At 35.4% G+C, this 24,148-nt stretch overlaps 1 protein-coding gene across 1 annotated transcript in view; it reads left to right on the top strand.

The window, feature by feature from the left end:
* brp (ELKS/RAB6-interacting/CAST family member bruchpilot) overlaps positions 1–21,974 on the top strand; it is a 182,703-nt gene extending 160,729 nt beyond the window's left edge. Inside the window, 7 exon segments of the mRNA XM_074180862.1 lie at positions 566–1,355; positions 7,384–7,613; positions 9,008–9,506; positions 13,047–13,310; positions 17,822–18,006; positions 19,788–19,851; positions 21,823–21,974. Of these exon segments, the coding sequence (XP_074036963.1) occupies positions 566–1,355; positions 7,384–7,613; positions 9,008–9,506; positions 13,047–13,310; positions 17,822–18,006; positions 19,788–19,851; positions 21,823–21,858 (2,068 nt within the window). The 3' untranslated portion in view covers positions 21,859–21,974.
* The last annotated feature ends 2,174 nt before the right edge of the window (positions 21,975–24,148 follow it).

A 24,148-nucleotide genomic window follows, 5' to 3' on the forward strand; every position in this document is an offset into this window, starting at 1 on the left:
CTCAAATGAGATAATTCAGTTGGATTTTCACATTTTGGCAAAGGGAGTACAATTGCATGTTTCCATGCAGAAGCAGAATGATTTGTTTCTATAGAGGAATTGAATATGTGTGTGATGTGGTTGATGAGATAATTTTCAATATACTTTAACATAATGAGAGAAATGTTGTCAGATCCAGCACAGTTACTTTTCATACCACTGATGTATTGTTGAGTCTGCTGGAGTGGTGTCACTCTGCGAAAATTCAAAGTAGGTCCATTATAGGTCTGAGTATATCAATAAATATGTCAATAAGGCAGATCGCCCAATATGGCAGAACACACAAGATAGCAAAATATTTCTTATGCACTCTAATGATATGAGTATCAACTAAAAGGGCTTGCTGAAAATAATTCGGAAAATAACATGACTCTAAATCCGATATGGCGGTTCGCTATCATTTTTATCAATAAATCAATGAAAGCTTGAAATGCAATCTGAAATTGTACTTGCGAATCTAAAACATTAAAACATGTGTGATATCCAGATTATATTTTAACTTCAATAATCATCTTTTCCATTTTAGACTAAGAGAGCGCTTGGACAAAACTCTAGGAGATCTAGATCGTTCCAGAAAGGAACTAGCTCTAGTTGAAAGCACTCGTGGCAAATACATCAGTTTTGAGCAAGAAAAAGAAAAGAACGCTGAAATCGAAAGACTCAGGAACGATGTGCAAAAAACTCTAGGCGATAATCAACAGCTGGAGAGTAAAGTTCACGAAATAACAATCCAACTGGACTTGGCCAGACAAGAAGTGGCCAAAGTATCTGGTAGTCAAGAAAAGCAACGCCACGAACTTGAACGAGCAGTTATTGAGTGCGAGAAACTTCGAGACAGATACGAAAAACTGAAGATCCATACAGAAAAACTGGAAAAAGACAATGAAAGACTGAGATCAGAATTCGGCCAAGTGGAACGTAGGCAAACCATGGCAGCTGATAAAGTGAGAAACGAGGAACGGGTGGAAATAGAACGTCTGAAGGAAAAACTGGAAAAGGCAATTCAAGCTCGTGATGCCACAGAGATGGAAGCTGGAAGACTTGCTCAGGAGCTAGAGAAATCGCAGCAGCACTTGGCTAATGCTCTGCAGACTAACGAGGCTACCAAAATTGAGTTCGAGAGGATGGCCACTGAGTTGGCGAGAATGCATGAGAGGATAGAAAGAGATCAGCTGGACTGGAAGACCATGGAACAGGAGAGGGATGTGTTGCGGGCTGAGCTGCAACAAATCAGAACCGGGCTGGAAACCCAGCGTAGGAATTTCGATCATAGGTCTCAGGAGACTGTTATCAAGTTGCAGCAGGAATTGGCCCAGGTAGGCATTTGATTCGCTTCCAATTATTGATCATGTAATTGTGATTTGGGGTACAAATTGGTTGAAACTTCACGATATTCCGGGTTATATTTATGATCTCATTATATTGCATATCGATAAAAATACAATACTGAGAGAAAAAATTGGACCTGTACCTGAACTTGCGACAATCGTAATGATATTCCTCGAAAAAACTCTCCATTCTCTTATATGAGAGCATAAAGAAGTAAATCGTATCAGTTCGTATCGTATCACCTACGTTGAAAAGCTTCAAGTATAGATTGAAAAAAATTTTACTTGAAAAAAATTGCTACTCACTTGATGACTTATAAGCATTTTCCCACGAATGTATGTAAAATATGTATATATATGATGACAGTACTACCAACTGTCGAAAGCGCTCACAGATAATTAATAGAAGATATAAAGCTTCAAATCCTTTTTGTAGAATTTATTATTGAAATATATATGTATGTATATATATATATATATATATATATATATATATATATATATATATATATATATATATATATATATACCGGGTGTCAACGAATCTATTAGACAAGTCATAACTTCTAGACTATTAGGTGTATTAAAACGAGATTTGGTACAGATAAATGGTATGTGGAGAGGAGAGTTTTCACATATTTTTCACTTTCCGGTCACTTCCGGTTTCAGCGGAAATGGCTCCGGTTCTGAATTTTTAAATGGAACACCCTGTATATTGTAACATTTTTGGATTTCTGAGACAATTCTGGATCAGAAACTGACATTTCCGGAAGTTTTTCAGCCTACTTGATTTTTTCAGAGTCACTTTTAAAATTGCATCTAGGTGGCCATGATCGGACGTAAACTAATCTATGGACCTCAGGTGATATCAGAAAATTGCAATAGCGGAGTTTTAGTGACTAGTGTGTTGAATATGAATGAGACAAGTTCACAAAATAACATTTTCGTGTCTAACTATTATTTGGTCGCCATTTGAAAAATAATAGTTAGACACGAAAATGTTATTTTGTAAACTTGTCTCATTCATATTCAACACACTAGTCATTAAAACTCCGCTATTGCAATTTTCTGATATCACCTGAGGTCCATAGATTAGTTTACGTCCGATCATGGCCACCTAGATGCAATTTTAAAAGTGACTCTGAAAAAATCAAGTAGGCTGAAAAACTTCCGGAAATGTCAGTTTCTGATCCAGAATTGTCTCAGAAATCCAAAAATTTTACAATATACAGGGTGTTCCATTTAAAAATTCAGAACCGGAGCCATTTCCGCTGAAACCGGAAGTGACCGGAAAGTGAAAAATATGTGAAAACATTCCTCTCCACATACCATTCAACTATACCAAATCTCATTTCAATTCTCCTAAAAGTCTAGAAATTATGACTTGTCTAATAGATTCGTTGACACCCGGTATATATATATATATATATATATATATATATATATATATATATATATATATATATATATATATATATATATATATATATATATATATAAATATATATATACTTAAAAATACGAAGGTTATCGAGTGTCTTGATATAGATAAAGGAGTTTTTTAATCGGACATAGCACTCAAGGAAGTGGCAAACCATAGACCCGTGTTTCGGGCTTTTGGCCCATCATTAGTATGGTACAGCCAAGTGTAAGGATGGGCAACACTTGGTTACCAGAAGAAATAAATACAAATGCACGGAGCCACCAGCAGGAGCCAGCCGCACATTTGTGGTTTCACTTAATAGATCTATAGCTGCCTCCGTGGTGATTTTGATAGTTTTCTTGTAAACACAAGATCTATATATATATATATATATATATATATATATATATATATATATATATATATATATATATATACAATTTTTTTTTATTGAAATATCAAGCATGAAAAACTGTATCTTGACACTAACTTTCACAATTTTAGTTTCATTTCCAAGGCACTCTATGGTTTTTTTTGTTTGTCAAAAACGGCAAAAGTTTATTAGGCAATTTTTGTTTTCAAATTTGACTACACCACTGGATTCGTAGTCGTTATAAATCAAAACTGTCAAATTTTCATTAAAAAATATTTGTTAACAACGAAGTTACAACTTCAATTTTGGAAACAAAGTATTTGTTTGTAATTTTTATTCAGATTATAGACATATTTGAGATCTGACAACACTGTCATCACCAAGTAGAACACCAGTGAATTTGTACAGTGAAAATCCGAAGTCAACAGCTCAATGCGTTCTACAGTTATAACTCCTGAAAATATGGTAATGTGAGAGATTTGTGGTGCAAGCGTTTTGCAATAAAAATCTGACTACGCCACTGGATTTGTGGATAATATTCCCTTAAAATCATTCATTTGAGTGTAGGTTACGAGAAGTGTATTCTAGAATAACAGAAAATTAAAAATTCATTTTCAAGTTATGCAGTACTTAGTACATTCTTCCGCATAGCCGCTAAAATCAAATTGATTTAAAGCATGGAAATCATTTATTCAATAATAAAACAGAGAGCAGGACAAAAATTGTTCCCTGTAAATTCTTCATAACTCAGCTAAAACAATCTTTTAGAGGAGATATCAATAATTTGAGGAAGCTGAACTCATTATGCAAAGGTTTAATAATAAATCAACAGTAGGCTGTGATTTTGACAGTTAATCATAAATAAAATAATAGTTGTTAGTTACGTGCATTTAATAATGGCTTTGCAATTATCATTAGAAGAAATAATTGAAATTGTGGGAATTTCTGGGGACAATTATCATAGTGAAAGAGAAGCAGCTAGGATATTTAATCACAGACATCCAAATCGACTTCCCATTGACAGAAGCACCGTCAGTAAAATTAACAAAACATTTAAAGAAACCGGTGCAGTCAGCAAACATATTTTAAAAAATAATCACCGAAGAAGAAATTTAAACGAAGGTGCTGTTTTAGATTATTTTAGAAACCACCCAAACAGAAGTTTACGAGTCGCCAGTTTGGATTTAAACTTACCGAGAGAGACTATTCGACGATGTCTTAAACAAAACAAAATGAGAGCATTTAAACCTAAATTTCTTCACTCTTTAAAGGCAGGTGATGAAGTGAAACGTATGGAATTTTGTTTGTGGGCACAAGACGAGTACCTGAATACAAGAAATTTTTTAAACTGCATAATGTTTAGTGATGAAGCTTCTTTCAGCACCAATGGGGTAGTTTCATCGCAAAATGCTCAGTATTGGGCTACGGAAAATCCGCACTGGATCATAAATTGTAAAAGTCAATATTCCGAAAAAGTTAACGTTTGGTGTGGTATAGTACAAAATAGAATAATAGGTCCATATTTTTTTGATGGAAACATAAACGGGCAAAATTTTTTGGAATTTCTAAATAACCAATTATCGGACGAAATAGATGAAATGCCTCTTGCGGAACAAGTAAATTTATATTTTCAGCTCGACGGCTGTTCCGTGCACAATTCGAGGATTGTTAAAGAGTGGCTAAATAACCAGTTTCCAAATCATTGGATAGGACGAGGTAGTGACTTAATTGAATGGCCACCTAGATCGCCTGATCTAACAATATTAGACTTTTTTCTGTGGGGTATTCTGACACAAAAAGTATACAGAACAAGACCAACGAATCGAGCTGAACTGATGCAAAGGATACGACAAGCTTGTGCCGAAATTACAGTTCAACAAATAAGAAATAGTGTAAACAATATTCGGAAGAGATACGATAAATGTATTGAACTTAATGGAGGTTTGGTAGAAGCCACAAAAATTTGAATGTTTAGTTTTAAATCAATGTTTATTTTAGTATCAGTTTTTTCTTAATGACAATTAATTGTTGAATAAATACTTTGAAACTTGTTTGTATACATTTTGTTTTCATCAGCTATAGAAGAAGGTAGAGTAAGTTCAGAATCTCATAAAATGTGATTTTCCAGGTGCGCTGTTACAAAAGTACTATTATTTATTATTGGGAAACTTCCAAAAGTCTTACAAGTATGACCATTAATACTTCAAGATTCTATCAAGATTTGGTAAAAGCGCAATTGGGAGATCCCATGACATGAGATTCTGAACTTGGTCTACTACTGCGTAACTTGAAAATGAACTTTTAATTTTCTGTTATTCAATTATTCAATTTTTATTTTAATTTTCACTTCTCGTAACCTAAACTCAAATGAATGATTTTGAGGGAATATTATCCACAAATCCAGTGGCGTAGTCAGATTTTTATTACAAAACGCTTGCACCACAAATCTCTCACATTACCATATTTTCAGGAGTTATAACTATAGAACGCATTGAGCTGTTGACTTCGGATTTTCACTGCACAAATTCACTGGTGTTCTACTTGGTGATGACAGTGTTGTCAGATCTCAAATATGTCTATAATCTGAATAAAAATTACAAACAAATACTTTGTTTCCAAAATTGAAGTTGTTGTAACTTCGTTGTTAACAAATATTTTTTAATGAAAATTCGACAGTTTTGATTTATAACGACTACGAATCCAGTGGTGTAGTCAAATTTGAAAACAAAAATTGCCTAATGAACTTTTGCCGTTTTTGACAAACAAAAAAAAACATAGAGTGTCTTGGAAATGAAACTAAAATTGTGAAAGTTAGTGTCAATATACAGTTTTTCATGCTTAATATTTCAATAAAAAAAAATTGAGATTGATTGAAAAATGCACATTCTACAGGGGTGGTTCCATTTTAAATGGGTCACACTGTATATATATATATATATATATATATATATATATATATATATATATATATATATATATATATATATATATATATATATATATATATATATATATATATATATATATATATATATATATATATATATATATATATATATATATATATATATATATGTATATATATATACTTTTTATACTTTTAAACAAGAAAAATAAATACTACTACTACTACTACTACTACTACTACTACTACTACTACTACTACTACTACTACTAGTTCCCAGAAAATATTTAATGAACCGGTTATTAGAATTTTCTATTTTGTATTAGAAGTGAAAAATACTAGCGATTTCATTTTCAGAACGGATTTCTTCATTTTCAAGAAATTTTTGAACTCATTCTTCGATGAAGAATTTTTCTTGTATTTCAAGTGACATAAAATAAAAATTGAAAATGAAATTTTAGGATGGGGGTTCGAAGATTCGCATTGAGCTCACATGAAGATCATTGAAATGTAGGTTTTTGTTTGTTCTGATGTTTGGTGGTTTTTCTCAACTCAAGTATCAAGATTTTATTCAAAAATTGAAGGGATTGCATAAAAAAAACGCAGTTCGTAATGATTATATTGATGAAACATACATAAATGCCCTGGATGCATTCGGAAATCAATAACGGTTGTCTCGAATTTGCTTTCATGATTATAGAAAATAATTCCACTTCTTCAAAATGTTTGAAGACTTCTTCTAATTGAATAGTTCGCAAGCCAAATGAAACAGCTAAATATACTAGAAGTCAAAGTCGAATCAAATAATGACATGTCCACTTGAGCTCATTTTTAATCAACTTACCAGAAATTATTGCTTGGTCACTTTGGAGTATAAAGTTAGATCAGTACTATATCATTTCCAAGAAGAAGTCCTAGTTTGCAAAAGGGCAGTAAGTAAGTGAAACAATTAAAAAGCAAGGGATATACAATTTGTCTATCACACTTTTGTCAAACAGGTTCAATTGTGAACAAACAAGTATGAACAAATGGGAATAATCAAACTGAGATGATGTTGGATTCAAGCAACACATTACACTATATGACAAAATGCTATTTGTTTCTCCTATGTTTTCCAATCGGTATAAGTTCAAAACATAAGAAGGAAATGAAAGTCATTGAATTGTGGTTTATAGCAATTTAATGATAGCAATTATGATCTATCACACGATCTATTATCCTGTAACATTCGTGTATAATTCATTTCCAATCGAAGTTGACTCCTAAATGAATCAATTTTTTCCATCATTTTTATGATTTCCTTTATATTATTCAGGTTTCTCGAGAAAGAGAAAAAATGGCAGCGATGCTAGACAAGCAAGGTCGTCAAGGTGAATCGATAGAGAAACAGATAATCAAGTATGAAGCTGACATCAAGCAGCTTACTATGGAAAGGGATCAACTAGTGATGCAGTTGGAGAAATCCCAAGACATGCTCATGAACTTCCAACAGGAACTCAACCATAGTGAAGCAGAACTGGAGAAACAAAAAGCGGAAGTTGCCAGGTGAGTTCTTCGTCATTTTCGATTCTCACACGGTGTGCTATTGGTTCAATTGGCTCATAAAGACGTCATGGTACCGTAGTAAAAAATGCTCTCATGAAGATACTCGATCATAGATGATGAAAATCTATTCTGTTCCCAAAATCTTGAGTTCTCTTAGGAACATGACAAGCTTCTTTGATATCAGAACGACTATGTGCTATTTAATAGGAACAGAGTATATTTGTCAATTTTTCTTTCATAATCTTTCAAGTAGTTCAATTAACAGTCACACAGATAGTTGTTTTTTAACCCTAGAAGCTGTATAGTAAACAATACTCTTGTCCAATTGTTTTTCTGGAACGTTTTTTCAGTAACGCTTCATTTCAGAGAGTTTTCATTTCCTTCCAATCTCGAACCATCCAGTGACCTTAATCTTCTCAACTAGTGAACCTAACTTAATGCATCATAACTCAAAAATGACTAACGTTGATACAAATTGCCACTTCACAAATCCACTAATCACATGATATTACCAGAAGGAAATGAGTTTTTCAATGAAACCGTACCCCACAGTAAAGCATTCGTGAACCACCACCAAACATGGTGATGGATCTACTGGACTCAACTGTCTTCAGAAGAAAAGTCTGAGTGAAAGAAAATGTTCGAAATATGTTTTTCAAATGCTATGAACTACTCCAATTTTGAGTTGCTTCATTATAGACACCATAACTTAGCTTCAACCACTCATTGTAATTTGTCAAATGGACTACCGTAACATCCTAGCTACAGAAGAAGCTACGGTGTTAGCGGAACGCGTCTAGAAATGGAAATGTTCGTGAAAATTGTTTAATTAATGATTATTATGGAAATGAACAAAGCATGATAATCGAACGAGAGACTTTTGAAGGCGGGTCCTTATGATTTGGAAAGAAATTTCTTGAGACGTTCATACAAAACTTGCACGGCCAATATGTGTATTGAACATATTTCTAGCACTCAGTTCTATCCAATAGATTTGTTGAAAAACAATTTTTACTGATACATGACGTCGCAAAACAACTTACTGCCCATTTTTACATTGCGTTGGACTAGAAGGGATGGTTCGGCCTACTAAATGACCCGATAGAAACCCAAAGATCTGGTTGGATTGTTCACGGAATCATATGGCTTTCCGTGAAGCTTTTTATCAACGATGGAATAACATTTTTCGGGACACGATTGCAAACCTCATTCAGATTATGCTGAGAAGAATCCTGTCTTCATTCAGAACAAGGAGGGGCAATACCCGGTATTAATTGCAGTTATTCTCATCATGATTCAGTTATATAGCCTTACCGAAATAATAATGCTCAATTTTTTCGAAGAACATTAATAAAAATGAGTGATCAATGATTTATGAAATCTTTCAATTCTAGACTGAAAGCAGAACAGAAGAAAATGACCCATGACATGGAACGAGGCACGAAGGACGTACTCGAGAACCGCGATAAAGAAATTGCCAAGCTCCAGCAACAGCTTCAGGCAGTCCAGAAAGAACGAGAAACCCACCGGCAGAGAGCCGACAAAGCCGAAAAACTCCTCCACGAATCTGGGGCGAGAGGAGATTCTGAACTGGAACAGTGGAGGAAAGTCGTCCAGCAGGAAACGGACCGAGCTGACCTGGCTGAAAAAACTGCCCAAGACCTGCAGAAGCGCATACAGGTCATGGAGAAGCAATTGCAGCAGCAATTGCAGCAGATGGCCCAGTACCAGAAGGAGAGGGGAATACAGCCGCCTCCGCAGGATGAGAAGGAGATGGCGAGGTTGAGAAGGGAGCTGGAGAAGTCCCAGGCTGAGGTGAAGAGTTTCTTCACGGAGAAAGAGAGGCTGCAGGCACAGCTTGAGATGTTGGTACAAGAACTTGAGAGAAATCAGGTGAGCTATTGCAAATCAAGCAGTCCTTCAACAGAAAGGTATTTTTCCAGAAGGCTTGTGATCACCACAGCATTCAGTATTATTGTCTTTTGAACACCAACAATATTCAAATAGGTCAACATAATGGTGATAATATTATATCTAGTACGTCTTGTTATATATTTTTTTATGTTTTTTCATGTTAGCATTCTGGGTATATTTTGAGACTCATTTTTATTACCTGATCACTTCTGCATCCCTACAAACCACTTCTGATTTCCTTATTGTACACGCCATAATTCAAATAGACTTGCAATGGGTTCGATAGTTGTGATAGTGAAATATGTTACAATGCACATCTTAATATATCACATCGGCCCCTAAGAAAGTGATCAGAGCTTTCACTTATAAAACTGCCGATATTGTAATATGTAGGTTCAATCCCAACTCTGGGAAAATGGACATTCACTATATATTGTCTAACCTTTGCTAGAAATTAAACATTGGAATTTGAGGCTTTGTTAATCCTCAGCTCACACAAATTTTATAGTTTAAGGATTATTGTGTTCTTACAACCACTGAACACAGTGAACAAAATCCCTTGGATATCCAATGGATGTCCGTAATGAACCTTAGGGATATTCAGGAGACGTCCTTTGTGGGAAAAGGCTTATCCAATGGATATTCCATTGATATCCATATGCCGTCAACTTGGACATCCAAAGGATATCAATTTTTGAGCCTCGATAGACTCATTGTACCATTAAAAGGCACAGGTGGAAAAATTCAACGAAACTTGACTGGAACTTTCAGGAATATAAACCGGACATTGTATTGGCGACTTGGATCTTTCAAGACATTCAGTTTGATCCAGTAATAGTTATGTAAATCGGATATAAACTGGACCTATGATGGAAACGATTTGGCATATTCAAAAAGTCATGATTACAAAAGTAAAAATTTTGCTATTCGATAAAATATTAAAATATTCACCAGTAGTCATTTTCATAAGTTCTGGTATATTTTCATCTCCTGCTAAACAGAAGCGTTATCAATGTTTTGATTCACATCAATATAAAAAACATAAGAATTTTCAAATCTATCTCAAACAAATTTTCAATTCTGAGCCAATGAATTCAGTAGCAACTACAATTGTTAAGTGTGTGGTACTTCATCAGCAGAAATGTGACCTTATATAGAAGTTACAATTCATTTTTGCTTCGGTGAATTTTTGTACTTCAATATATTTTTGACGTATTCAAGAAAATTTTTCGTTGGTTTATATCTGTCTATATTGAAACTTGCTTCTTAATTAAGACCACAAATACTTTTCTTCATCATAAATGAGATGTACGTATATCATATATATCCACACTGATCCATATTTGCTTATTTTTCCAGAAGTTGTACTATATGGTACTTTCTAATTTGAAAAATGCTTCAGAAAAAAAGTGAAACTATTTAGGGAGCGAGTTTTTGTTTCATTTCTTTCTTGAACACTTTTGTTTGTGAGGATTTGTATTTATTATATATTTCAAGAATCTTAAGATTGAACGTGTTGGCTTCCACTTCGCTATCTTCATTAAAAAAAATGGAAAACTTTCGAAGGAAGGAAGAAATTAATCAGGTTCGAAATAGATCATGCATAGAAACTACTTTCAGATACATACTGAAAAAAAAATACTTCCGAAACCATTACTTTCATATGACCATCGAATTACACGAAAGACGAAGTACTCATGTGGTAGTTAGACGAGTTTTTCATTCCGAAACTTCGAAGTCCATATAAGTGAAATTTCATATTGTCTCTCTTCCATATACTATACCAGTATTGTGTTTCAATTCCATGAATGACATCTTATGATTCCATAACGGAAGTTTGGAGTACAAACTGTATAGAAGAAAGTGATTTCCGTTCAATTCAATGAAAATATTGTACAAGGAATCAAAATTATTTCAAAAGACCTTGAAGAAATATATTTATGGCTTATCACTGAATTTTCAGGAATCTTTTTCTATGTTTATATCAAAAAGGTATACATCCATTGATTCAAACGATCCAATTGAATTCAATAATGAAAATATCAAATACTCTTGATCTTATTCTAGATGAAAATATATTATGGAGACAATATATTGGAACAATAAGAAAAAAAATAGCTCCCATAATTGGAAATTTATTCAAAATAAGAAATGTTTCACCCCTAAAATACTTTAAATTGATTTAGTTTTCATAAGTATATTCCAAATTTCAATAATTTATATCAGTATGGGAAATGGCAACGAATTCCTTATTGAAACCAATTAAAAAACGTCGAAACAAAATTATAAGGTATATATTCACGTTGAACTACGAGGAGCCTACAGTCAACTTGTATAAACCAAAAAACTATTAGAATTGTCATCCTTACATAAATTCAAATTACGTACCTTAATTCATTTGGTCAAAAATAAGATGAAAAATTCTAATTTGACTTTCAAAATCAATGGCGACCAACACAACCACTTGATGAGATAACAGGCAATCCTAAATTGATGAAAATGAAAACAGAATTCGATTTATCATATCAAGTTTTACAATAAGCTTCCGAATGCTTTGAAAAAAATCATAAACAAAAATTCTGGATCAATTTGAAAAAAAATCTGATGAGTGCATTTATGTTTATGTTGATAATCATATTCAAACATATATGTAGCTATATATGTGTATATCTATATGTGGGTATAAGCATTTTCAAGTTTCAGTTCTGATTTCCCTTTTTTGTGCTGTGTTCTTACTCATTTATGTTATAGTTAGTTTTTAAATTATTGTTTTATCCCTGCTATAAACATTGTATGTTCCTTGGGAAAGTAAATCATTATTATTATTATTATTATATGGAAGTAGTTATTTCGAAAGTTTTTTTTTGTAATTCAATGTTTACATGGAAGTAGTTTTTTTTCCAGTATGTATATGAAAGTAAACTATATGCATGATCTCTGTAGAGACTTCATTTTGAACTTAATTGCTTTCTTCCTTCCTCCCTCAATACCATCAATGAAACTCCAGTAGGATCTTGATCATTCATTTTTGATATTTTGAATGAAAATAAAATTACTCGTCAAAAAGTACAATAAACATTGCAAAAGCTGAGATTTTTACGTGTTTTTTCGTACATAATGTTCCATAGTATCCATAACTTATTTTCTGTATGTGTAGAAGTTTCTGTATTATCACATGTTATGAGTCTCATATGATATCACTCTGGACTAAAAGACACCTTTTCATTCGTTTCCTAATTTGTTATTTTTTCTTTCAGTTTTTAAAAGGATCCACCATTTACCTATATGTCAACATCGCAATTGCATGGACTGTCTTGGCACTGATAATAAAACTTTATTTTATGTCCCTGAGTTTTATTTTAATTGTCTTTCCTATGATTGATCTATCCTTCCATATACCAGCAATTTGATTAACTTTTTTTTTCTGAATCTTGTAACTTTCCTTGATTTGTTCAATTCCTGAATACTCCGATATTTTCTCAACGAATTATCTACTGAAACAACTGTGAAATATTCCAGTTGGAACTACATGAAGCACAGAAGAAGGCTGCAGCTCCAGTGACCGCTCAAAAACCCGGAGAAGATCTAACTGCGCAAAGAAGACAAATCGAAGAAGAGAGGAAGATGGTAGAAGAAGTGAAAAAACAGTTGGAAGACCACAGAAGGGCCGTAGAGAATAAAAGTAGACAAGTTGAAGAGAAAGAACGAGCACTAGCAGATGTAGATAAACAATTACAAAAACAGAAGCAACAACTGGACCAATTACAAAACTCATTACAAAGAGTGAGTATTGTCTATTAGTACTTCTACTGTAAAGATAAATTGTCAAAAATGAGAATACTGATGAATCATTTTTAACGAGTATTTTTTACTAGATATTGATTCATTGTTAAAAATGAATATATATTCGATTCTGATTGCCAACACCATCCCATAAAAAAATCAAAGCATTGGATAAATTTCAAAATGAAAGGTGAATTTGGTGACAATTTATCCTACTTGACTGGAATAACAGCTTGAACATTGTATCATATTCCATATCTGTGCATGAAAATAATCAATATTATGAAATAGAAACTGTAGATATTTACTCATTATTTATCATTCTGTATGTGTATTTTGTGTTCATTTGTTTTGTAAACAAGATTTGTCAGTTGAAGATTGAAAAATAGTAGAAAACGTCAATAAAGTTCCTTCTTGACTAAAATCGGATTTATTGGCTTGAGTTGATCAATTCTTCTGGAAGAATAACATTGATGACCCCGACGTGATCACGATATGAAGCAGCGTAAATCCCAAAGATTTGAATCGAAGCCTATCGATACATTATGGTTGGCTCGACCAGTTTGGCAAGGCAAATCGTTCCAAAATTCCAGAAACTTCAAATGGCCAGTTCGAGAAACAGTCGTGAAAGAGCCAACTTCCGTGAGACATGACCAAAAATCGGAAGTTTGTTCAAAAAATTTCCAGAAAGACGAACACAACAGAGTTGTGTTCGTATTAATGTAGAAGACATCACAGTTAAAGGACTGGTCATGAGGGGATGTCCACAGGGAGGGGTCTTATCACCCCTTCTCTGGAACATAGTTCTGGATACCCTAATTAATCACCTTAACAAAAATGGATTCTACACAATTGCATACGCAGATGACATAGTCATCTTGCAGACCGGCAAATTTGTAAACACACTGTGCGATAGAGCGCAGGATGGGCTCAAATTGATAGAAACATGGTGTAAGGAACACTCACTGTCGATCAATCCCAAGAAGACTAAGATGGTCCTTTTCACCAGGAAAAGAAGTTTAACGGGCTTAAAACCTCCCGAAATCTTCAAAAGCCAACTAAACTTCTCTGAAGAGGTGAAATACCTTGGTATTATCCTCGACAAGAAGCTAACATGGAACTCTCATCTACAGAGTAGAGCAAAAAGAGCATACGTGGCTTATGAGCAATGTCGGAGGACAGTGGGACGCGCATGGGGTATTTCACCCCGTGTAGTCGCCTGGATCTACACTGCAATAGTAAGACCTATGTTAACGTATGGAGCCATTGCATGGGGACCGAAAGTTCTACAAGCAACGGCCATCCAAAAATCATATCAAATACAGCGACTGGCTTGTTTAAACATCACAGGAGCCATGAGAACCGCGGCAATGGAGCCACCAACCGCGGCAATGGAGCCACCAACCGCGGCAATGGAAGTAATCACGGGTCTGACCCCTCTGGATCTGTTCGTTAAGGAGGTTGCGTTAATGGCCATGGTACGATTGCACACGGCTGGTGTAAACCTAGAAGTAGGAATGGGTCGATTGAGGCTGGGCCTATGGCGGGAAGCGCTTACTGCGCAACCTCTGCTGCAGGCAACAAGTGAAGCAATTGAACCCAGGTTTGTGTTTAATAAACCCTACAAAATACAAATTAAGCAGAACACAGAGTCAGATGCTACAAATGCAATACGGATTTATACAGATGGCTCAAAAACCAAAGAAGGTTCAGGATGTGGAGTGTACTCCAGATCACTAAGCCTAAGGATCAAATGGGGAATGGGAAGAAATACCAGCGTGGTCCAAACAGAACTGGCTGGTATCTCAATCGCCACAAAAGAAAAGAATTTCGGGCAAAAACATAACAATCTGCACTGATAGCAGACAAGCACTATTAGCCTTGAACAGACACCGTGTTACTTCAGGGCTAGCACTAGAGTGCCACCAAGATTTAGCCAAAGCCTCGGTAGATAATAACATCATCCTGAGGTGGATTAAAGGGCACGAAAGGAGTAAAGGTAATCGCATTGCCGACTCTTTAGCCAAGGAAGCGGCTGGACTAAGAATTTTAGGACCAAGTGGCACCCACGGCCTGATGACTTCGACAATTGCGGAACTAGTCAAATGTTACACCCATGCTCAATCTTTAAAGAGATGGGATGAAATCAAAGGATGTAATCTTGCCAGGATCATCTTGGGCGACCCTGGGAAGCTGGCGCCGAAGAAATATCTGGCGATGACCAGGAAAAATCTACGCCTTACAGTAGGATTTCTGACTGGCCACTGTCAACTAAGGAAACACCTACATAATATGGGGCTAGTGGACACACCTCTATGCAGGATGTGTGAACAGGAAGATGAGACTGTCAGGCATGTCCTGTGCGAGTGCCCGGAGTTATCGTCAATAAGAGAGTGTGTGTTCGGCGAGTCTTGGCCTACACCTGCCGATATAAAGGAGATGTCTCCCAGCGACCTGTCCACCTTCCTGGAAAGGACAGGATGGACGACGACCTAAGAGGACAACTCCTTGGGAGGATGTACAATGGGTCACATGTGGCCTAAGTGCGTGGGCTTACACTCACCCTCCCTACTCTACAGATACAGATACAACAGAGTTCTCCCTCAGAGATCTGCTGCCTCAAGAATGGAAAACCTTTGAGTGGAAGTAGTAAGCTATGTCCTTAACTAAAAGATGGAATTATGGTTCTCTCTGGCCGAACAAATGTGTCGAAATGGTTGTCAAAAGATGTTAGTCAACCAGCTATATTGAGTCCAAAGCAAGATTTCATAAAATTTCTCATCCAGCATTATCATGAGGAATCTCTTCATAGAGGAACGGAACTGGTACTGAACAAAGTCCGACAAAACTTCTGGATAATTCATGGCTGAGCAGCAGTTGGAACAACATTCTCCAGATGTCTTAGATACAGAATTGAAAGGAGTAAACCACGACCGCCCATGATGGGACAAATACCAGAAGAACGATTGGAAAGAGAAGTCAGACCATTTGTCAATACAGGAATGGACTACTTTGGACCAATTTTCGTAAAAATTGGTAGCAAAAGAGAGAAAAGATGGAAAGTTCTATTCACCTGCCTCGCGGTGAGAGCCATTCACCTTGAAATAGCCAATAGCCTCAACACCTCAAGCAATATCGAGAATGGCTGCAAGAAGAGGACAACCTCATGTTATTTTCTGCGATAATGGGACTAATCTAAGAGGTGCGGCAGGAGAAATATATCAAGTCATCGAAGAAATGGACCATTTCAATTTAATTGATTGTATATCTGGAAGATGAATCACTTTCAAGTTTATTCCTCCTTCTTCACCTCACATGGGAGCAGCTTGGGAGAGATTGATTGGAACAGTAAAAACATGATCAGAATCTTCAAGAAGAAACACTGCAAACTTGTTTTGTCGAAACGGAAAAGATCGTTAACTCTCGACCTTTGACGAGTGGTGATGGTGACTTAGTACCATTGAATCCAAGTGCAGACAATCTGAGGAGAGAATGGAAAATATCTCGCATGTTATCAGATTCTTTTTGGAATCGCTGCAACAGAGAGTACCTATCTATCTTATCAAGGCGAAGTAAATGGACGAGTGATAATAAACCCATAGCATTAAATGATATCGTCATATTGGTTGATGATCAAGCCTCTAGACATAACTGGAAGTTGGGCAGAATTGTTGAAGTAGAGGGAATATCTCAAGTAAACTCTTGAATGAATGTATTAATTTTAGACAACTCAACTCGTACTTTTATTATGTCAAAATTAATCTCTCAACTACCTATAAACATATACAATGTGGACGAAAACAAATTAACAAATTATGAAAATGGTGGTTTTTCAACAAGAATAACCGGCATATATCCTGGACCTGACGGGAAAATCCGGGTAGTTGATGTTAAAACGTCAACCTCAGAATTCAAGCGACCAGTAACGAAGGTAGAGAACAACTGAATACTCAAGCGGAGGGAAAAGAATGGATATTTACTCATTGTTTATCATTCTGTATATTTATTTTGTGTTCATTTGTTTTGTAAACAAGATTCGTCAGTTGAAGATTGAAAAATTTCTTCTTGACTGAAATTGGATTTATTGGCTTGAGTTGATCAATTCTTCGAAAGAATAACAGAAACACTTTTGGATTCAATTTAGTTCTATTGGGTATCATATTTTTGTTTCAATTATTATTGTTACATATTACTCGTTATCCTCTTTCATTCCCTCTAAAGTACAATTCAATAACAGTAGGCACTAAATTCTCAGGAAAATGATTACATTACAACGAAAACATTGTTTTCATAAATGAGTCTATGAATTTTATTCATTTTTTATCATCTGTGTGGTATAATTTTCGTACACCACTGCAAATAGATTAAAGTTAACACGTCAGTCATTTTTGAGAATTCAGTGCCTACTATTTTGAAATTATAATATATACACATGTATGCCTTTAAGGGTTATCAATATTATTATTATTACTTGAATATGTAATCTGGAAATGATGTCAATGCTTTCATAGGCTGGAGGAAACGCGGCTGCCATGACCGAATTGAACAAAAAGTTGGCGGACGCTGAAAAGAAGATGGAACAAGCACAGGAGGAAGCAAAACGGTCTGCAACAGAAATGGAGAGATTACTACAACTGGTTCAGATGAGTCAAGAAGAACAGAATGCTAAAGAAAAGCAGATCTCAGATTTACAACAGTAAGTACTGATAAAAACATAACGTATATTTTTTACAACAAACATGAGAAGTGGTAAGCATTTCAGAACATATAGCGGAAAAATCTCACAAGACAAATGAGTTCTCTTATTAAATTAAAAATGTGTTTCGAAAAAGTTGAAGGAGTGAGAAAATGTAGACCAAGAATGATGAAAGATATTCTATAATTAGAGAGAAGAAAATCCGGCTGGTAAACTATGATCGAAAGGAACTTGAAGTGCCAAGCGTTTCGTCTACTACTACGGCATACAGCTCCAGTGGATTGTGAGGAAAAAAGTTATATCAGAGTCAAGTCTCTATAAGTTCCATACGACCACGGCCTACCAGCCCAAATTTTCTTCTCTTCTCTTCTGCATCTCACTATTGTCATTATCCGTTGCGCTCAGAAATACTCGAGGGTATAACTGTGGCACTCCCGGAAACCGCACGCACAAGGTGACCCATTTATTTTATATGGATGATCTAAAACTTCATGCCTCTGAAAAGAAGGATCTACATCAGTCCTTGAGGGTGGTGGAAGAATACACGCATGCTATCGGTATGAAATTCAGGATAGACAAATATGCAATAGTCCATCTCAAGAGAGGAAGATACGTGGACTACGGAGAGGATGTTAAGCTCGTAGATAGAAACATCCTACACCATTTGGATGCCAGAGAGACGTATACTCACCTCGGGGGGGAACAACGCCACCCACAAGAGGTAACAGCAGTGAAGAACTCTCTCCGCGGCGAGTAACAGCACAAACTTTGACAGATCTGGTCACCGGAACTGTCGGGAAAGAACAAAGTTGCTGCAACAAATATGATTGCCGTTCCAATCCTACTCTACTCGTTAGGAGTAGTGAAGTGGACTCAGGAAGATCTGTATCAACTCGAAGTTAAGACCTGAAAAATCATGCAACTCTATAGAAGTTTGCACCCCAAATCGTCCGTTCTACGGTTGTGCTTCTCCCGACAACAGGGAGGGCGTTGACTTTTGAGTTTGGAGTGTGTACATGACAAAATGATACCTTTTTGTAACCTGTAAAGTCGTCAGGAGTTTGAATCCCTTTCTCTGCATGTCACCGAGTTGGAACCCGTTCAACAAAAGCTCATATAAAAGCTGCAGAGATCACCTCACTTCTGCGGAAACACAAAGATAAGCCAATGCATGGGGTATTTTTCAAAAACATTGGAGACCAGGATGGTGTCTTCAACACCTTAGTCTATCACAGTTGCGTGATGAGTATAAAGGTTCCTGATACAAGGTGCAGGGCCTGCCGCGAGGCGTCTGAAACCCCAATGCATTTGCTACCAGCATGTCCAGCATATGCGGTCTCGGCCTATATCCATCGACATAAGGCAGCCCTCAGAGTGCTATATTACGAGAAGTGCCAAATTTATTGAAACTATTACTTTCCCACCCTCAGGCTCATGCATGCTAATAAGCCTGATGTAGTCCTTTGCGACCACCAGAGCAAGACGATATTTGAAGTGGAGTTTTCAGCTCCTAGCGAGACAAATATCGTCCGAAAAGAGAAAGAAAGACTAATGAGATATCGAGATTTTCTCTTTGAACTCTGCAGACCCTATCCAGACCACTTTGTCGAGATAGTTGTTTTGATTATTGGTGTCCTTAGGCAATCAGGCAGAAATCTTAGCCGCGAATAGTGTCAGTTTTTCTAATGCATAATCTTACTGAAAAAATGTTGATCCTTTTTCATTTGTCTGTTGGTTTTTCCCCAATCCTTTGTGAATATTATTTATTTTTTTCATTACAGAGCTCTCAAAAATGCACAGACGAAACTGAAGAGTCAACAACAGCAACAAGCACAAAAAGAAGAGGTAATTTCTTATTTCCGCAAGTACTTAGAAAATGAGAGAAGTCGGTAAAATAATTTTCATATATTCCATTTGGAAAATAATCTATAAATTTAATGGAAATATCAACCTCTCCATCCATAATGGAGTCGACTATCTGAGTTTGATGGTGGAACTTTGATTAGGGCTTGAATTTTTCGTTCATTTTCTCAACTACTATATTGCACAAATACCTCAGATGATGGGATCCAAGATGAATGTATCATGTTCTTGAATTTTCATAGATTATTTCATGCGAATAGTTCAATAATAAGCCAACCATTTCTGAAAATTTTTCAACGTTCGTTTTTTTGCAATGCTGTGGTCATTTTTTGCAACAACAGTAGTCAAATATAACGATTACTTAACACTTTTCATTGTAAGGTAATCGTTATGTTTGTAAACCATATCTAATATTCAATGGTATTTCATACCTAATAAGTGTAGACAGCACAGAATAACACCTCAGAAAATAAGGTAAAATAATAACGACGACGACATGTGACAGAGTGAAATAATTACAGTTCTCAGAAAAATTCTGATAGACTGTAAAAGCATTTGTTTATCAAGAAAGATTTGAATATCATAATTTTTCTGCAATTTTGTATGTTTCTCGGTATACTGTTGAATATTTTGGAATTGTCGTCCCATGATTGAGGCAAGATTTGATTAAAAAAGAAAACACAGTTTTATTATTTTCATTACTATTTTCTTTATTGCATTATGAATTGAATAGGAGAGGGCTGTTTATGTAGAAACACATCGTGCAAATGGCATCTACGACTTTACTGAAACAAACGCTCTCTTTTTTCAAAATTTTTCATGACCATTCCGCATGAATGTGATTGAATTTTCTCACACGTTGAATTTTCTTACACGGGTGAATGGGGGCTTATTGACATACACCTTTGGCTCCAAATAACCTCGCAAGAAGAAATCTAAAAGTGTGAAATCACACGATCTAGGGTGCTGCCAATTCTGATCACAGAAACGGGAGAGTACATGACCTGAAAATGTCCCACGCATTATTTCAATTGTTTCATGGGGGTATGTTGAAACCAAATATTGGCCACATCAATACCATCTAAATTAGGCACAAACAACTGTGTCGCGACGTCCAGCATCAGTTACAATGAGTGCTTGGCCATTCCCAATGGATCAATGATACCTCCAGCTCAAAATCCACACCAAACCATGGCACGATGCGTCACTATTCATCGAACGCCAAATGCGATACTTTTGTCGATTAACAAAGCAATCAAGATGAGAATGTGCTTCATCGCTTGGTATAATTATGCTCAAAATTCAGCATTAACTTGTTGATGTTCAATAATCCATTCAAAAAACTCTCCTTGCTGTGTTAGGTTTCATAGACTCCAATTATTGTACTTATTTACTGAATTGTGTGTGCATGGAGACTCAGATCTTCAGTATACGCTTCAAAGAGTTCTTCGACATTTGCAATGTTCGTGGTTTCTCACGTACCGCTTCGATATTGACATTTGAATGACTTGTTTTTAGATGAACAGTATATTCAGTGTGATTTTTGAAATAATCTATTCAAGGATCAAAGTCAAAACACCATTCCGACCATATTCTGTATGGAATTTTTGAACTGCGGCTGCCAAACTTTCATTATGAAGAAAATGAAGACACATTGTTTTATCGTATGATGCTCCATTTCCACTAACCCTAGACTCCTAGACTGTCAACTGGAAAAATATTTCTTTTTTGGTTGCCATCATGTTACTACGTAAATAGCGGCTAATTCAAATCTTGCGTTGATGCTGGGACACCTATGATTAGATACAAATTCATCTGTTTCATTATGAAATCAAGACTCTCAAAGAACATTCATCTCTGGAACTTTAACGAAATTATATCTACTAACAACACACACATTACTAATATCGTTTTCTTCTCCCATTCTGCTTCTCCGGACGCGTACGTATACAGGCTGGACCCGCTGGCTTCCTCAAAAGCTTTTTCTAGTCTTGTCATACCCCCTCACAATCTTGCCTCATTCCCACTACTTATATCCGCTCCAATACCTTTGAGTTGATCGTATGAATGCGTTGTGTCGAAGCTATGTTTTGTATGTTTTCGTTGCTTACCATTAGGAAAATCAGAACGGTAACAGTTCTGAAGAAGAGACAGTTGACAAATCTAAAGACAGCGTTGAGGAACTACAACGCACTCTTTCGTCTTTCGAGGAAGCTCTAAGAGAGAGCAAACGAGAAAAAGAAATACTCGAAACGACGTTGGAAGGGAAGAATGATGTCATCACTGAGTACGAGAGAAAGTTGGAGAACATCGAAGCTGAAGTCAAGAAGAAAGCCGCTGTTATATCGAGGTTGGAGGAGGAAATAAGGAATTTGAAAAATAATAATGACCTGGAGAGGATTGTTGAATCCACCGCGGAGGAGAGAGATAATAGAATAAGTGAACTGGAAGATGCTCTTAGAGAGAGTATCAAATTGTCTACAGAGAGAGAGGCGGTTCTTCACGACGAGGAGGTGAAGAGGCAGCAGATAATGCAGAAGGTGAGTTACATGTCTATATAATGATATTTTACATGCATTGATATACAGCATGACCCACTGTAAAAGCTAAATTCATAAAAAAAATTCAATCATTGTTTATTATTTGTCAACTAAATGAAGGTTCACTACGAGACAAAATTCCAAATGTTCATTTCAATTTTCAGCGTATACTTCGATCCGTTTTCTTTTCCTTTCAATCAAAAAAAAATTACTACATCAATACATTAAAACAAAGTGAGTCAGCTATCAGTCCCAAAAGAACACCTTGTTTTAACAAATAATGATGATAAAATTGTTCACAAAGCATCAACATTCAATCCACATGAAAGGGGAGTTAATTCAAATTTACCGGCAATATTTCAATTTTAATCTTAGTTATTATGAAGAACATAATTACTGTTTGACTCTTGTCGTTATTTTTTTTTTATTGTCTCGTATTTTCAGCATAATGAACTGATTGCCCCATTCCCTGAGATTTTTATTTTGATGAAATAGTGCCAATTCTGTTACTATAATTACTTTATGAAAATCTTGGGAGAAATTTAGAGAAAATCATATATATTTCCAAAAATTTAACAGAAAGTTGTTGGTTATACAAACATATGTTTTGAGGATTCAATCAATCCATTGCATAACCTAATTTCAGCATAATGAACTGATTGCCCCATTCCTTGAGATTTTTATTTTGGTTAAATAGTGCCAATTCTGTTACTACAATTAGTAAATGAAAATTTTTGGAAGAAATTTAGAGAAAATCATAAATATTCCCAAAAATTGACCAGAAAGTTGTTGGTCATACAAACATATGTTTTGAGGATTCAATCAATCCATTGCATAACCTAATTTCAGCATAATGAACTGATTGCCCCATTTCTTGAGATTTTTATTTTGGTTAAATAGTGCCAATTCTGTTATTTCTATTAGTATATGAAAATTTTGGTATAGCAATCTACTTTCGAAAAATTTAATATTGCAGTATTTTTATGATATATTGCTTCAGGTTATGTTTGAATTTTTTCATTTGTTACTATTATTTCATCAATGGTACGTATTAATCTATCTAATGAACATTTCATTACACTGCAAGTAAATTCGCCTTCATGTCATTTACTTTCAGTTTCGTTCTACAGAGATTTCTTTTTCATGATTTGAATAACACAGCTTTGATTATTCTCCTCTGAATATTTTTCACCTGAAAAGGATGAAAATTTACAGATTTGAATCTTTTTCGACTGGGGTTGTCAACACATTTGAGTTTTAGTTTAATGAACGAAGTGAATTGATGACTTCAGCTTGATTATTTTAGATGATATGTGGATATTTTTCAATTCCCAGGTTGGCAAGTTGGAGCAACGATTACTTTCGTTACAGTCAGCTCAAGCCATGCGTTGTCACTCTTGCAAGCCGTATGTGAAGAGAATGACGATGTTAGAGTCGAAGCTAACCAAAATGGTCGGTGAAAGAAGAAGGAACTTACAGGAGCTAACTCACATGAAGTAAGTTGATTGCAAAAATAGAAGTGTGAATAAAAATGATAACCAATTCATCATTTTTGAATTATATTCGAAATATATTCAATATGGGAACGACAGTGTTAAACACATGATTGCTAATTTATAAATAATAATAATTACGCACAAAGCAAAGGTTAATAATGCTAGCGCCCTTACTTGAATGTGTCAGGGCTTCATGGCCCGATCAGCTCACCCTTCGGTAAAAAAGTAAATGACAGTAATAAT

This window comes from Leptinotarsa decemlineata, unplaced genomic scaffold, assembly GCF_025532065.1.
Source record: "Leptinotarsa decemlineata unplaced genomic scaffold, Ldec_3_MD MMD2_tig00026307_RagTag_RagTag, whole genome shotgun sequence".
Lineage (NCBI taxonomy): Eukaryota > Metazoa > Arthropoda > Insecta > Coleoptera > Chrysomelidae > Leptinotarsa > Leptinotarsa decemlineata.